General features: G+C 43.1%; 1 protein-coding gene across 1 annotated transcript in view; it reads right to left on the bottom strand.

Moving 5' to 3' along the window:
• The window catches only part of PANX1 (pannexin 1), a 44573-nt gene that overhangs the window by 5033 nt on the left and 24669 nt on the right, over positions 1-14871 (bottom strand). The window contains exons 3-4 of the mRNA XM_019657172.1: positions 1968-2200; positions 213-871 (exon numbers count right to left, since the gene is read on the bottom strand). Coding sequence (XP_019512717.1) covers positions 213-871; positions 1968-2200 — 892 coding nt within the window. The remainder of the gene's footprint in view (positions 1-212; positions 872-1967; positions 2201-14871) is intronic.

The following is a 14871-nucleotide window of genomic DNA, read 5'->3' as shown; positions in this document are numbered from 1 at the left end:
AAGTACAGACACTTTCCTGCTTTGTAAATTTGGGGCAGTCCCAATTATTTCCTTCTCTCTCCCACTACTGAATGGTTTCACTTGAGACCACACTAAGAAGATGGTTTAATGCCCAATGGTGGACAAGGCAAAGACTGTCAATCATTCATAAAAGGTGGCTGCAAAGGCACTCTGTGGGTTCCACTCAGCCAGTACCTGAAAGCTAACCCTACCTTTGAGTTCTGCCTTCCGGTTCTCCTGCTCCTGTCCCATCACCTCAGACTGCCTGAGACTTCTGCCATCGACAACATCCATCTTGATCATGCCAAGGTTAGTCAGGAGAGTCATTGAATCAGTGCTCTGACCACTGCTTTTAATATTCTCCAGTACCTTAAGACACTTGTATGACTTGAGTTCACTTATATTCTCCTCCAAGAAAAGATTGTAGAGTCTTAAGTCGTTGGACCCTTCAGTCTTGAAACACAGAACATCAAAAGTGGGCAGGATTTCATACAATTTGAGAACATCTGTCGTCTGTCGGAATGGAACAAACAGCGTGTAGATAACCACAGGAACCAGCAGGACATATACCACGAAGTTAATGAAACTAAGCAACTGGAAGACGCCGACTGCGATGAGTTTGCACTGAAACCGATCAGGGACGGTGCTGTCATTTCTCAGAATCCCTGATTTGATGTTGCAGACAAACTCATCCGAGAGGGTGGAAAGGCTAAAGTAATAGCCCAGGTAGAAGCATGCTGACAATATAATGATGAGCGTTAGCACCCGGCAGCTGATGTATTTGATGATTAAATTTTTAGAGTTTATCTTTGTCTTCAAGTACTGCTGCACAATTGGGTACTTGAAGCAGCTTTCAGATATCTCCCACAAACTGAACCAAAAAAAAAAATTTTAAATCTTTATCAAGATCATCAAATATTAAAGATGGAAACACATTCAACAATATCACACTAAAAATCTCAAATGCCCTCCCTCCCTTACTTCTCTACCTATAATTTCATTTGCGTAATAGTGAATAAAATCAGGTTTAAAAAAAAAGAGAAGGGAAAGGAACTATAAAACACTTTCCCCTTAATATTTAAAAAAAGGTCTAGTTAAATGAGTTATATTTGTAAATTCTTAGAACAAGACCTAGTATCTAGTGAATTTTGTTAAATAAATTCGATAGTTTGCATTCTGCTGGTTTTTTTTTTTAAACTACAACTTTCTGCTCAAGTGTGCAGAACAAAGTAGAAAAGAACTAGAACATACATGCTTCCTATAAGCAAGGGGCAGGAGGCAGACATCTTGGTGTGTGTGGGCTCAGGATGCTGGGCTGACAGATCTGGTTCAAGTCCCAGCTCTTCCATTGATAATTATAGTTCAGTGCTTTTTTATCTGAAAAATGGGTGGGAGTGCAATAAATAAATGCACTTAGTCGATAATGATGCTCTGAGGATTAAATGACATAATAGACTTAGAGAACTCAATATGGTTTCTGGGATATAGTGAGTATGTTTAAAATGAAAGCTATTAATATTATTATTACTGTTGTTGATAACCAGGACCAGAGGAAGAATGTGAAAAAGGCAAGGTACTGCCTTCTCATTCCCCATTTCTCATACTCGTTCTCTGAGTTCAATGGCCTCATAATACTGTGCTTCCCTATTAAGGTATAGCAAGCAAGCCACACCTAGCACCGTAACCTGTTACCTATTAGAAGTGCATTTTAAAACATGAGACCGCGATGTTTCACTCAACAAAGGAAGGACTCTTGTGACAACAGGTGCTAGGGTATAGAGGCAGGGGTGAGATTTGGGGAGAGCAGGCCTTCCTGATTCCCACAGAGTGTCGCCAGGTAGATGACCGCCCCCACTCCCCTCCCCCCCATCTACTGGCAATGGAAATTGCAAGCCCAGGAGGGCAGGAAAATGACAAAGGATGTGTAGTGTAAAACCTGATGAGGTACCTGCTGGGGATTAAGTTACCTTTGCCCTACGTTCTCATTAGCACCCGGACCTGGGCAGGCACCATCTCTCAGGTCCACGTCACGTACGCCACGTACGCTCCTTGCGGCTTTAATCGCGCGGTTGTAAACTTTATCAAGCTCTTCCATGATGAACTTCAAATCTGAGCAAAGATGTGGAGCAGCTGCAAAACGCCAGAACAGGGACGGCAGGTACAGGAGGATGGCAAACATTAACAGGATGTAGGGGAAAAACTGAAAAACAAGAGAACAAATCATGGGATCAAAGGCACCCCATTGAAGTCACCTAATCTTGCTAAGTACTACTCTAGTTATCTCATTTGGAGACAAATGTGTATGCCATGACGCTTATGGAAATCAGGCTCATTACCTAATAACTACTTCTTATGGCTAAATTCACCTGCTCAGGTAATACCTGATACCACTAACTACTTTTCTCCCCACCCTTAATAGACTTGAATTGGAAATAAGTGGCAAGTACATGGTGACACATGGTGTCTCCTCTCCAATGACAGAAGGAAACAATAAAATAAAATTACTCTCATGTCCGTCAGGGTAATCCCGCAACAAAATCCCAACTAAGGACGAAGTATATGTCACAGTGGCTTCCGCTGGGTTCTTTTTTTTTTTTTTAATTGATATGGTTTTAAGGTCAGGCTTAGAGCTCTTGTTTAGTTTTGTTTTTTCCTCTCTGGAGTCTGGGAGAATTATACAGAAATGCTTAAGACAAATTAGAAAAAAAAATTTACTTCAGTGCTTCAGTAATCATCCCATCAAACAACTGAAATAAGCAGTTAGAAATCACAGAATGAGGAAGAGACCTTCCATGTTGGGACAGACTGGAGAGCCCAACGCCCTCACTTTATAGTTGAATGACTTCAAGTCTGGAGAAGCCAGCCACATGGGCAACATGTCATGAGAGGGCATCTGGATATGGATGTATGTGCAAAACAAACGAGACGGGGTTCAGAAATCAGAGAGAGCAATGAGCACCCTATTACCAGACCTTTCGGGTCGTCAGGAAAGGCTTAGCCTGGAGAGAAGGCTTCAGAAGACCACAAACTACAGTCTGTGCAGGTCTGAAGTTAAGTTCAGCTTAGTGGCCTCGGGCAGTGAGGTCATGGAACCTCTGACCCTCAGTCTCCATATCCATTAAATGGTCATGTTATCACAGGTGTTATGAACATTAAACTAGATAATTTATGAACAATGCTTAGCATGGTACCTGGCATGGAACAGGCATTAGCACATACCAGCTAAAACCAACGAAAGGGCTGCCTAGCGGGCACGTTATCCTGAGTCCTCACAGTGACCCTGGCCACATTATACAAGGGGGAAGAAGTCCAGAGCCCGAAGTCATGCCTTTTCCACTATAATACACTGCAAATTACTTCACTTCTCTGGAAAACTTTCTACCTTCGGATTGCCTCCTTTCCATAGTTCCTCAGAGTTGTAACAGGAAGAGGCCACCAGAGCCCTGAGTTCACACAAAACCCCCACCTCACACATTTGTGGGAACAGGGAGCAGACCCCACACCGGGACTCTCACTATAAATTTAGATGTTCAGAAACGCTGCAAAGAGGCTACAGAATGTTCTTGAGTACCTCTCATCCAGTTTCCCTACTGTTTTAATATCTTCCATTTCCATGGTGCACTTGTCAAGACTAAGAAACCATCACTGGCACATTATTTTGCACTAAACTCCAGGTTTTTACATGGATTTCTCCAGTGTCTCCATTATTGTCTTCTTTCTGTTCCAAGATCCAGGCCATGATATTCATTACACTTAGTTGTCCTATCTCCCTAGTCTTCTTGGTTCTGTGACAGTTCCTGAGGCTTCCCTTGTTTTTCATGGAGAATAATATTTTTAAATGCATAAAATACTTCTTATAGATTCACACTGGAAATGCATTATATTGATATATAGTTATTAAAATATTAAGAAACAAATTTTTATGTGATTCTTGATTAACATGTTTCATAGACCTAACAGATGGTCTAATAATAGTAACTTTGAAGTAGTGAAAAGGAAACAGTATTCCAAGTTATCTGTGATTTCTGTGTGTGTGACAAAATTCTAAGTAACACTAATACCACTATGGATTGTGGCTTACATATATATGTATATATACACACATATATATACATATACTGGGAGTGCCGAAAAATGTATGCATATTTTAAGAAAGGAAAACTGTATTAAAATTGTAATACGCAATATATACTGATAACAAAAGATAAATACAAGTCACGTTTGACTTCTGCAATTACAAGAGGTGCTCAAAGTGGTTACCATCAGCGTCCAGACATTTCTGATTATGGTGAACTACTGCTTGACCAACGTTGACCAAAGTGTCTACTTGTATACATTTTTTGGCACCCCTGGTATGTATATATAATTTTAATGTGAAATTTTAGTTAGAAGTGCATAAAAAGTAAAGTTGTCACGTTATTTCCTATCCCAGTTCACAAGCTCCCTGATGTCGTCTTGGATCCTATGTTAGGAGTCCCTGCCCCAGAGGAAAGAGAGAAATCGCACAAATGGCTCTGAACTTTGCAAAGCCCTCTCACCAATGCAGCTGCTTCACTTAGTGGTTCTGACATGGGATGGGGTTTCTGAAAATTATTAACCCAATTTGCAAAGGGCTGCTGTATAATGACACACACAGCAGGCTGTGATTAGCTGAATCTTGGCTGCATAATTCAGAGTTGGTTGCAGGGAGAAACAGTGTTCCTTCAATTCTTGCCTGCTCTGAAGGGTGCCCATTTGTATAAAAGTGAAACTGCATGACACAGAATTTGTGCTGTTTCCATAACAAGGGGGCTGGGCATTTTCTTTGAGAATCACAGAAGGTACTATTTCTAACTTGGGCTTGTGAAATATTTTTATAAGTCACTTTTGTTTCAAAGCTATTTGAATAATAACATTTTACCTCAAACTGTTCTTCAGAATTAAAAAGTGACTGTTTACAGTCTGTGGCAATTTTTCTTAACATGCCCTCTTGGTATAATAATTAGTACCAATGAACAGTGAGGCACAGCTTACTGTAATTAGAAAAATGAATGTTTAAAAGTATTACATACTGGGTGTTTGCTGTCTCCAAAAATATCCTTGCACCTTGATCACCCCCTTGGATCTGTAGTTGAATGCCCCCATTTCCTGGTTTTCTCCACAGCTAAACCCCTCCTTTTTCCCCATCAAAAATAAAAAGGTGACTTTCAGTGAATCTGTAGCAAGGTGGTATTAAAATCAATTCACCTGAAATAGGAATCAAAAAAGCATTGAATTATAGTCTTTAAAATCCTTTTATCCAAATAAGGAACATGGGAAAACAGCTGAGTTTTACGACTGCATCTGCTGGATGGGAACAGCTTTTTTCATAGCTCTTTCTCCTCCAAATTAGGTGTGAGGTGCTCGGTATCTCTCAAAGCTGTGATTGTCCTGTTCTGCATGATGTCCATGGTAGCACTGAGTTCTTCTAATGGCAATGAAGCTTCTGAAAGCAACGTGGAACCAAGCAATTGCACAATTTTCAGTCTATCTGCCTTAAAAAATTGTACTTTTTCTGGAAGGGGCTGTAGTTAGAATAATAGAACTTCCAGATGGAAGGAACCTTGGAGGTGATCCAATATAACCTCCCTCCATGTTCAATCCTTTCCACCTCATCTAAGGCAAAGAGCTGTCCAATTAGGACTGAACGACTCCTCCCCTCAAATGTATGTCATCACGTCTTAAGGGATTAAACGAGATGGGTAAACTCATTTAAAAATATCTCCTGGGCACCTGCTAGGTGCCAGCCAGAGGGCTGGAAGCATGGCCTTACAGATGAAGAGTCTGCCCCAGGACCACATAAGCTGAGTGAGAACACAAGCTAATAATTAAACAATCAAGACATACAAGTGATGGTCACAAGACACATAGGCACTAAGTACTGAGGGAATAGCAATGTCCTTGGGAAGGTCAGGGAAGGCTTTGTAAATGAGGTAACATCTGAGCTATGTTTTAAAATACAGTGACGCAAAAAAAAAAAAAGGGAAAGAAACACATAAAAAACATAAAATAAAGCATTATTATATTAAGAGACAGCTCAAATTTCACCCTCTCTGTGGCCCTTCAGACATCATCTTTCCTCTGTTGGTATCTTTTCTCCTTGTCTGCCTAGTGAATTCTCACCCATCCAGGGCACCAAAGTAAAGGAATAAGTTGAGGAGTAGTCAGAGCTGGGGCTGGAAGGGTGTACTAGTTTGAATGGCATCCTCCAAAAAACTCATGGAACCTGGTGGAACCTCAGAATGTGACACTGGAAGTACAGGCTTTGCAGATGTAATTAGGTACCCCTCCAAGAAGGCCATCTGAAGACAGAGATACACAGGGGAGAAGCCATGTGAAGACGGAGGCGGACATTGGAGTGACAATGCATCTCCGAACCAAGGAGCACCAAGGGCTGCTGGCAATCACTGGAAACTAGAAGAGAGGCACACAATGATGCTCCTGAGCCCTCAAGGAGGAACCAGCCCTGCTGGCATCTTGGTTTCTGACTACTTCCCTCCAGAACTATGAGAGAAGAAATTTCTGTTGTTTCAGGCTACTGAGTTTCTGGTGACTTGTTACGGCAGTTCTTGGGAACTCATACAAAGAGTCAGCAGGGACCCAATTATGAAGCCTTCGGCTTCCCACAGTAAACAAAATGGGAAGCCACTGATGGAGGGCATGACGAAAATCCATTTTAGAAAGACTACTATAGCAGAGAAGGAAACACACTGGAGATGAGAGAGACAAGGCAGGAAGTTACTGCAGCAAAGAGGTGAGAAGTAAAAAGCATTGAACCAGGCAGCACCAGTGGGGAGAGAGGAAGACAGATGTGATATCTACATAGAGGGGGAAACACACATTTCAGTGCCCACTTGGAAGTGAGGGATGGGAAAATACAAAGAACTGGGGCTAATTCTGGGTTTTTAGCTTATGCAAGGGTGTGGGTGGTAGTAACATTAGTTGAAATAATGAAACAAGGAGGAACAGATCACAGCAGAGGGGAGTGAGGTGGAAGGCAGACCTAAGAAGATGAGAAATACCTATAGTCAAGAACATCCTGGTGGAGATGTATAGTAGATAATGGAAAATAAAGGAAGAAAATATGGCCAGCCTTCCGATGCAGGATTTTATAGCATATAGATGGTTGAAGCCAAGAGCATGGCTGAGATCACCCAAGAATGTGTAGAAGGAGGAGATAAAAGGACCAGGGAGGGACACACACTCCTAACATTTAAGGGTCAGGCAAAAAGAGAATGTTGAAGAGATAGGAAGGGATGGTCAGAAAGTAGGAAGCAGGTAAACCAAGAGCAAATTGCACTGGGGAAGCGAAATAAAAAGATACACAAAAGATGTTTGTTCTTGGCTGCATGTTGTCCAGACAGTAACCCACTTAAAGATAATTCCAAATATGGATGTCAAGAATGAAGGGCTACCCAGAAAGGCTAGTGCATTCCATGAGCAGCTGACACAGGACAGAGAAGAAGGTGGTATGCTATTCTATTCTGTGCTCAAGGGAAGACATCCAAGGTAGCAGGCTTTGTACTGGGTGACATTCTGGGAGGGACCTAACATAAGGATAGAGCTGGAGAAGATGGTAAGCAGAGCATTTGTGTGTGGAAGAAGGAAAAGACACTTGTCAACAGAACTAGAACAAAGTTACAAGGAAGCAAGGAAAAACTTTCCTAAAGATCTTTATGAAAATAGAACGAATTGTCCTGTGAGGCAGGGAGCTCCCTTTCAATGGATCATGTAGGAGAGCTTTAAAACTCTAGATCAGGGGTGGGCTAACCTTTTCCTGCAAAGGGCCAGACACTATATGTCTGTGAGGCATATGGCCTCTGTCACAACTATTCAGCTCTATCATAGAGTAGAAGCAGACACAGGCAGTATGGAAAAGAACGGACATGGCTATGTTCCAATAAAACTATTTGCAGAAACAGGAGATTGGATGGATATGGCTGGAGCATGTATGTCATAGCTTGCCAACCTCTGCTCTGGATTCTGACTTTTCAAAGAGTGGTCCCCAGACCAGCAACTTCAGTATCACCTGGGAGCTTGTTAGAAATGTAGACTGCAGGCCTCATCAGACCTACTGAATCTGCGTCTGTGGTTCAACAAGATCTCCAGGTGATTGGTGTGCACAGAGTTTGGGAAACACTGGTGTAGATGAGTGGTATCTACACTGGAATCCAAGCTGGGCCAGTAGAATCAGAATCTCCTGAGAGGCAGATGAAAACCATATTCTTGGCCTTAACCCCACAGATTGCTACCTAGTGGTCTGGATGGGGCTCAGGGTCCTTTATTTTCACACAGATAATGCTAAGGTTTGAAAACCTCTGGTCTGGCAGCCTCAGAGGACCTCTCCAACTAAGTTTCTGTATATCTACTTAAGAGAAAGATTTGACAGCTCTGTTAATTTTATTTTCTCAGCCTTGTTGTTTTTTTGTGTGTGTTTCTGTCTTTCAAAAACCTGCTTTTCTGTTTCAGAAAGACATGAACAAAGAACAGAACACCCCAAAAAGGCTAGTTATCAAAAAGTCCTAGCTCAGCTTAAAAAAAAAAAAAGTCCTAGAGCGCCACCTGCTGGTCTCCTTGAATGCACCCACATTTCCACCAAAAACTCCTGTAGGGATACTCGAAGCCACCAGAAAAATAAATGGAGTGGGAGAGAAAGGGAGAAAGAAGGAGAAATGAGAGAAGTAGGTGAGGAGAGATGACAGCATTAATTATACCACTGCCATAAACTCTATGCTGATGATAAACACACTTACATATTACACTGAGTAACTTTTTGGGGGTGGGATTTGGGTCTCCTGGTTTGAACTCTGGGATCAGAACTGAATTGGTAGTTGTCCACATAAACCCCATGACTTTCATCCCCTCATCCTGAGCGCTAGTCAGAATGCTTCTAGAGATAAGTCTGATTCTGGACAGGACGTACAAGCCACCTCATTTCTCTCATCCCTTCCATGTACGTGTTTTGTGCACCCACTATGGGCTGGGCACTGTCCCAGGGGTACACTGATGAACATGACACAGGCATGGTCTCTGCCTGCATGGAACTTAATCCTAGAAATAAAGAATCAACTAAGTAGCACTAAGGCAAGGAATTACCATATCCCAAGTTGATTCCAGGAAAAGTGTAGCTACTCTGGGAATGCACCACCAAGCAACATAGACCAGGGCGGGGTGCAGCTGGTGCTCTGCTAGGCTAGCCCCCATTTTTAGAATCTGGATGTTTTAGGCAGGGTGTGTGGTCTGCTGGAAACTTCACATTGACCTATCTGGCTCTTGAAGATGGATTTATATTGGCAATAATACTCAGCCTAAAGGATCAGAGGAGGCTTCTAGGTGGAAATAACGTTTAAGCTGAGACTGGAATAACACATTAGGAGTTAGCCAGATTTGGGGGTGGGGAGAGATTGCCAGGGAAGACTCTTCAAAGCAGAATGTGTTTGAGGCAGCCATGGAACATGACACCTAAGAGAAGTCAGGGTCCCTGGTGCTCACGGGATGGTAAGGATCGGTCTAGAAGTGAAGCTGGGGCGGTTCAAGGGGCCAGAGGGAAAGTGAACCTTGTTAGCCAACATGGTTTGCTTTTTAAAAGAAGTAGAGCTATTTCATAGGGACTTGAAGGGTTTTGTTCAGGGAAATGACAGTCAGACAGGCAAAAAAGGCCACCTGTGATTATGTGGAAATGGGTAAAAGGAGAGTAGGAACGAATGCAGCAAACTGAAATACCTGACAGACGACTGCCCGAGAGGGGTGGACACAGAGATGAAGGATTTAGGAAAATGTAAGAAAGTAGGGCTGACGGGACTCAGTGACTGACAGGATATGGGGGGAAGGAGATTCAAAATGGCTCTTAGATTTCTGGCTGATGTAACAGGGTGGATGGTGGTGTCATTAACTGAACTAGCGGTCACAGCAGGGATAGACAGGGAAAGTGAGCTCAGCCTTGAAAAAGTTGTGTCGGAGGCACGTGCCAGGCCTCTAAGTGTTCAAGTTCAAGGCACAGATGGGCTTATGGATCTGGAGCTCAGGAGAGAAGGCTGGGTTGGAGATAAAGACCTGGGTGTTGATGGCATCTGGGAGGAAGCTGAAAAAAGGGGAGATGAGATCATCTAGGGAGAAGGTGAAGCATGAGAAAAGGAAGTGGCCTAGGATAGAGCTCCAAGGGAACCCCAACTTCTCAGGGATGGACAAAAGAGAAAGAGTCTGTCAAGGAGACTCTGTCCCAGAAGTCAAGAGAGAACTGGATGTCAGAGAGAAGACAAGTAGCCCTGACGAGGGAGAATTAATTTAGCAACAGGGAACTTACTGGTGACGGGCAAGATCAGTTTGGTGGAGACGAATGTGTTAAAATGTTAACAGGAAGAGAGCACGCAGAAAAGAGAAGGGTTGAAGATGCAGAGGGAAAAATGGGGGATGAGGTGTTCCTTCAAGCAAGGACTGAGGGGGTACCTAGAACACAAGTGAGATACAAAGGGGTCCAGCTTTTGGTCAGGAGAGGGGGCCTCTTCCATTTATCAAAAGGGAAGGAAAAGGCTGGTGTTGCCATGGGGACATCTGACACGTCTAATGGCAGGAAGCTGAGGATGTTTTCATGTCAAAGCTTCCATTTTCTCTGAAAATGGTGAGAGAGGGCCTTAGAGAGCAGGAGGCGGTGGTAGGGAGTGAGATGCCCTGATTTATAATTTAGTTCCAGGTAATGACAAACTTAGAGCGAGGTGGCCACGAGAGTGGATGACAAGTGGAAAGGAGGTGAAAGTCCATGGAGATAAGACAGAGAATGGTGAGTCAGATGTGTCATCTGGGAAGACACAGAAATTACCTTGGGATGAGAAGTCTTACCAAAGTCCTGAATGACTGGGGGGGTGGGGATGATGTAGCCAGGTGTCAAGAACAGCTAAACAGCTGGGGTTTTACATGAAAGAAGCGCAGCAAGAGTAAGCACTAAAGATATGGCAAGAAGACACACATCTTCATGTCCATCCTGAACTAAGAACCACCTGAGGCAACAGGGGCTCTCCTACTGGACAGCTCTTCTGGAAAAACCCTCCTCATTTCAAGCTAAAGTTCACCAACTGATAACTTTCACCCACGGATTAGAGGGCAGACTTCTGAAGCCAGATAAATTAAACCCGCACCTTTTCACATGTGAAAAATAGCTGAGATCTGAACGAGGACACGTGCTCTCTCACCATCCGGCCATGGGACCTTGGACAAAGCATCAACTGCTGTGGTCCTCAGTGGCCCCTCTATTAAATGAGGAGCCTGGAAGAAAAGATCCCAACCAGCTTAACAGTCCCAAGTCCACTGCATGTGCAGAAACCAAAAGAAAGCCAACAGGAAAAGTCTTCTAAACCTGAAAAGGAATCCAGCAATCCCACATCTGGGTATCCACTCAAAAGAACTGAAAGTAGGGACTTGAACAGATACCTGTACAGCTATGGTCGTGGCAGAATTATTCACAATAGCCAAGAGGTGGAAGCAGCCCAAGTGTCCACTGATGGATGAATGGATAAACAAAATGTGTCATGTACATATAATGAAATATTATTCGGCCTTAAGAAGGAAGCAAATCCTGATACATGCTGTATGTAACATGACTGAAATTCGAAAACATTATGTTAAGTGAAATAAGCCAGATACCAAAGGCTAAATATTATTTGATTCCACTTACATGAAATTCTTAGAGTAGGCAAAGCCAAAGAGACAGAAAGCAGCATGTGGTTGACAGGGACTGGGGTGGGGGTAGGGGTGGGGGTAAAAATAAGGAGTTAGCATTCAATGAGCTTCAGTTGGGGAAGATGAAAAAGTTCAGGTGGATGGTGGTGATGGTTGTAAAACAACATGAATGTACTTAATGCCACTGAACTGCACACCTAAAAATGGTTAAAAAGGTAAATTTTATGTTGTGTATCTTTTATCACATTTTTTAAAAACTGAAAGAGAAACCAGTGTGAAAGAAAATAAAGCAGCTGTGAGCACAGAATCTGGTCTGGCTGAGAAAGCCACAGTAACGTTCCAATCCTCTCATTAGGCTGGACTCCAGAATCTCTCCAACCACCTGCAATGAATTCCTAGGTCTGCCGTAACCAAGTCCCACAGTTAGATGGCTTAAAACAACAGAACTTTTTTTCTCTCACGATTCTGAAGGCTAGAAGTCCAACATCAAGGTGTTGGCAGGTCTATGTTCCCTTCAAAGTTTTGATAGGGGACCCTTCCTTGCCTCTTCCAGTTTCTGGTAGCCCCTCACATTCTTGGCTCATGGCAGCATAACTCCAATCTAGGCCTCTGTCATCACACGGCCGTCTCCTCCCGGTGTTTTCACATCGTCTTCCCTCTGTGCGTGTTTGTATCCAAATTTCCCTCTTCTTATAAGGGCACCAGTTGCATTGGATTAGGGGTCCACCCTACTCCAGTATGACCTCATCTTAACTAATGACATCTGCAATAACCCTATTTCCAAATAGTCACATTCTAGGGAGCAAAGAGTTAGGGCTGCAACCTGTCTTTTAAGGTACACAATTGAACCCATGACACCAGCCAAATGAAGAATTTACCTAAGTCTCAGTCCCTCTGGGCAGCATTTGACACAGATTGTTATATTGACATAGGCCTTCTTTATTGGATATCTGGTCTTTCATTGGTGCACATGCCCTTCTCATTGCCCCCATAACCCCCAGCTCTGTTTCCTCCTCTGCCAACGCCTCTCAATGTTGGAGCACCCCTCCGATCTCGCCCCTGTCTACACTCACTCCCAAGGAATCCCCTCCCAGCCCTACAGCTTTGCATTCCATTTACCCTCTGGCAGGCTGCTATATTTATGCCTCCACCCCACCCTCGGATCTCCAGAACCACAGCCCACTGCCTACTTGACACCTCCCTTGGGCCATTGAGTATCTCTGATTTCATGGGTTCAAGAAGAGCTATTTGGTTCTTCTCCAAAATCTTCTCCTTCCCCAGACTTCTTCAAAGTAGCAAATGGCCTCACCTTTACCCAGCACCTAAAACCTTGATCATGTCATGACTCTGATTTTTCCTTCCTCCTCCCACATCCAATCAGCACATCTTGTTGGATCTACCTTCAAAGATGCCCCCAATCTGTCTCCTTCCCACCAGCCCCACTGCTATTACCCGAGCCCAGGGAAGGTCACACTGCTGCCTGTGAGCTAAATCCAGCTACAACCAATCATGCATACTGTCTATCTCAGCAGAGTTGAGTAGCTGTCACAGTGGCAGTAACCAGCAATGATGACAAAATTTATGATCTGGCCCTTACAGATAAGTTTGCCTACCCTTGGTCTATGCATCTGATATCACCTTTGACTACCCTTTAGTGTAATACGCTAGTCAGCAATAAAACATCAAGTGTTTCCCTTTGATGGTTTGTTCTTTGTCTTCTCAGAAATAACAGCTTCCCTTCCTTTCCATTTCCTGATCGAACCCCTCACTCTGTGCCTACCAAGTGGCTCTCTCCCTGCCTCCACTCCCTCCTGCACAACATCACTGAGGATCAACGCCTGGAAACACCTAGTTCACCCAGCTCAAGGGCTTTCAATGGCTCCCACTGTCCCCAGCATTTGGCCTGTACACCTATTTATTGGATTGTCGGAAAAGTCATGACGTATTTTTTCTGTTTTTCGTTGCAAAAATGCGTCATGACTTTTCCAACAACCCAATAGTTTTCCAAGATCCTCTATAACTTGGCCCGACCTTCCACGGTCAATGAAGGCCTCACTGCTCCCCAACAGGACAAGTCAACACCCTCCCTTCTCCCAGAAAGTGACACATGCCCTCCCCAGGCAGTGCATCGTCAGCCTCTTCTCTGCCTTCTTATTTCCATCAGCATTTGAATATGTTCAAAACTCTCAAACGGATTCAATGGAATTGTAATAGATAAGCATGATATCGGGGGGTGGGAGGGCAATACATGGGGAGGGAGGGGGGTTGTTACTTTGTGAGGGTGAAAAGGGTAACTATTGCATTGTTCTGTACACCTGAAACTAACAATAAAAAAAAGAAAAAGAGCAAGATATAATTATATATAAGCACACTCACAGTTATTACAACTATGTAAAAAAAGCAATAAAAAAAACCCTGGATTTTAAACATGAAAAAAAAAAACTCTCTCATATAAAAAAAATCTCCTTAGACCCCAAACCTTCCTTCTAGTTACCATCCATCTTGTTGCTCTCTTTTCCAGGAAGAGAGATTTTTCTAAAAATGAAACAAAAATCTGAAGAGATTGTCTATTATATCATCTTCATTTCCTCACTTCCCATTCACCAACTGCCATCTCGCGCCACTTCGCCATTAAAATCACTCCTGCCAGGGTGACTAATGATTTCACCAAATCCAATGAGTTTGTTTCATCTTTACTGCACTGTCTTCTTCGCAGCAGCATTTAACAAAATTCGCTGTTCTGCCTGAAAACACACTTCCCTTTGTTTCTATGATAACCACACTCTCCTTTTTTCATCTAGCTTTCTGATTATTCCTTCTCAGCATCTTCTTTACACGTTTGTTTTCCCCACTAATCAGTGAGCTCCTAGAGGAAGGGCGCACGTCATGTACGGTTCTCTGACAAGCATACTAGAATGTACAGAGCAGGCCCTCAATCAATATTAGCAAAAATCAACTGTCTGTCACTTATTGTTTTCAGTTTGAGAATTTCCATTTCTGTGTGAATTTCTCCATATTATCATAATTCTTTGAACAAACATTAATGATCATTTAAAATGTGTGTCTGATCAATTTATTATCTGGATCTCCTGTGGGTCTGTTTCTAGCTCTGGTTTTTCTCTTGGTTTTCTTGCACACTGGTTAGTTCTGATTGAGTGCTGAACATTACATGTGAAAAGT

This window comes from Hipposideros armiger, unplaced genomic scaffold, assembly GCF_001890085.2.
Source record: "Hipposideros armiger isolate ML-2016 unplaced genomic scaffold, ASM189008v1 scaffold_274, whole genome shotgun sequence".
Lineage (NCBI taxonomy): Eukaryota > Metazoa > Chordata > Mammalia > Chiroptera > Hipposideridae > Hipposideros > Hipposideros armiger.
This window is presented reverse-complemented; position numbering and strand designations above follow the sequence as displayed.